Source organism: Eimeria acervulina, genomic scaffold, assembly GCF_000499425.1.
Source record: "Eimeria acervulina Houghton genomic scaffold, Eah_scaff2380, whole genome shotgun sequence".
Lineage (NCBI taxonomy): Eukaryota > Apicomplexa > Conoidasida > Eucoccidiorida > Eimeriidae > Eimeria > Eimeria acervulina.
The window spans coordinates 1-2,463 of NW_013548399.1; the positions used below are offsets into that span (position 1 = coordinate 1).

General features: G+C 47.9%; 1 protein-coding gene across 1 annotated transcript; it reads left to right on the forward strand.

Moving 5' to 3' along the window:
* Positions 1-700: 700 nt before the first annotated feature.
* Positions 701-1,009, forward strand: EAH_00066290 (Proline-rich protein, related; the record flags this gene model as incomplete). Its single annotated transcript, XM_013392730.1, has 1 exon — positions 701-1,009. A coding segment is annotated over one exon (309 nt), but the record flags the coding sequence as incomplete, so codon positions are not given.
* Positions 1,010-2,463: the final 1,454 nt, after the last annotated feature.

The following is a 2,463-nucleotide window of genomic DNA, read 5'->3' on the forward strand; positions in this document are numbered from 1 at the left end:
GTATTACTCTTGCTTCTTCTTTATTGTCTCTTGCTATGAATCTAAACCCTAAACCCGACTTAGCGATGACTGGGGAGCTCACCCTCACAGGTAAACCCTAAACCCTAAGCCCTAAACCCTAAACCCTAGTTTGAACCCGCAGCGGTGTTTCGGCAGTCTCGCCCACTGTATATATATACACCCTCAGGCGCTAACCCCAAACCCTAACTAACAAATCCTAGGCCCTTGCAAACCCTAAACCCTAAACCCTAAACCCTAAACCCTTGTGAGCTCAGGGAAAGTTCTCAAGGTCGGCGGCATAAAGGAGAAGGTCATCGCCGCTAAGCGCGAAAACATCCGGGTAACTGCAAACCCTAAACCCTAAACCCTAAACCCTAAGCCCTTCACCGGAGCACCTTCAAACCCTAAACCCTTGACATTCGTAGCTTCAAACCCTAAACCCTAAACCCTTTATTTGGCGCTGCAGACCCTCATTTTTCCCAAGGGAAATGAACGAGACTTTGACGAGCTTTCTTCTAATATTAAGGTGGGCACCAAACCCTAAACCCTAAACCCTAATTGGCGTGATTGCAAGCAAGGGTTGATTGCATGCATGCAACTTCTTCTCAGAGCAAGACTGTTCCTATTCTTCCTCGGTTGCCTAGGGTTTAGGGTTTAGGGTTTAGGGTTTAGGGTTTAGAGCTTCTTGCATTTTCTTCAGGAGGGCCTGGAAGTTCACTTCGTAGAAAATTACGATCAAGTATTTAACATCACATTTAATTACCAAAAGGAGGCCCCTCAAGACGGGGCCCCCAAGGGGCCCCCGCAGGAGGCCCTTCAAGAGGGGGCCCCCCAGGGGCCCCCACAAGAGGAGGCCCTTCAAGAGGGTCCCCCTCAAGAGGGGGCCCCTCAGGAGGGGGCCCCTCAGGAGGGGGCCCCTCAGGAGGGGGCCCCCCAAGAGGGGGACCCACAAGAGGGGACCCCACAAGAGGGGGCCCCCCAAGAGGGGGCCTCCCGGGGGGCCCCCTAAGAGGGGCCCCTCAAAAGCCCTCACAGGGGTCCCCTCAAGAGGTGTGCCCTTAGGGGCCCCCTCTTTAGGGGGCCCCTTAGGGGGCCCCTCTTTAGGGGGTCCCTTAGGGGGACCCTCTTTAGGGGGCCCTTAAGGAGACCCTTTAGAGGCCCCCCGCGAGGGGCGTTGACGGGGATGATAGCCTCAGAGTTTAGGGTTTATAGGGTTTATAGGGTTTAGGGTTTATAGGGTTTAGGGTTTGCAGCATTGTTGTTATGCATTCGGGGGCCCCTAGCCTTCACAGGGCCCTCTTTTGGATTGCTAAACCCTAAACCCTAAACCCTAAACCCTCAGGAGGCTCAGACTGGCAGTGAGAAGTTCTTTTTCTATGTCTCTTGTTGTTACGATGTGGTGAGCCCTAGGGTTTATTAACCCTGAGGGTTTAGGGTTTAGGGTTTGAGGGCTTATTTTAGGGTTTGCTTCTTCTTGCTAGCGTATTAATAGACATGATAGATAGCACAAAGAAATAACAACTATATATATATACATATATATATATATATAGACATATATAGACATATATATATTATAGAAGCAAATAATTATATATATATATATATATATATATATATATATATCTTTGTAATTACAACAAAGATGCAGCAATAATAATAATAAAATAATAATAATAATAATAATAATAATAATAATAATAATAATAATAATAATAATAATAATAATTAGGGTTTACGGTTTAAGATTTGTCTATGCCCATGCATTTGAACAATTAAAGAAACAAACGTAACAACAGAGGGGTAATCCAAGTTCAAACATGCAGCAACCCTAATGGCTGCTGCTGCTGCTGCTGCTGCTGCTGCTGCTGGTGTCATGCTGCTGCTGACACTGCAGCAGGAGCAGCAGCAGCGCAATACGCAAAGGCTGCGCTGCCGCTACGTGCGTATTCCCTTCTGCTGCTGCTGCTGCTGCTGCTGCACCTGCTGCTGCTGCTGCATCTGCTGGCTCTGCTACTGCTACTGCTGCTGCTGCTGCTGCTGCTGTTGCTGCTGCTGGCAGCAGAAGGCACTTGATAAGCCATACAATTGTGCAGCAGCAAACGCTGCACAGACACTAAAAGAGTGTCTAGGGTTTAGGGTTTAGGGTTTAGGGTTTAGAAGTCCTTATCCCAATCATATTCATCTTCCAATTCTATTCCTTCATCCTCTTCAATCTCCAACCCTCCCTGAAGAAAAAGAAACAAACCCTAAACCCTAAACCCTAAACCCTAAACCACCGACGATGCAACCTAAACCCTAAACCCCCGGGAGATCTGGCATTGGTTCCGATTAGGGTTTAGGGTTTATCACCACTGCGGAACTGAGGCTTAGGGTGTATCACCTCTGTTGAACTAGGATTTAGGGTTTAGGGTTTAGGGTTTACCTCTTCTGCATCTTCAGCGTAGGTCTCGCCTTTAGGAA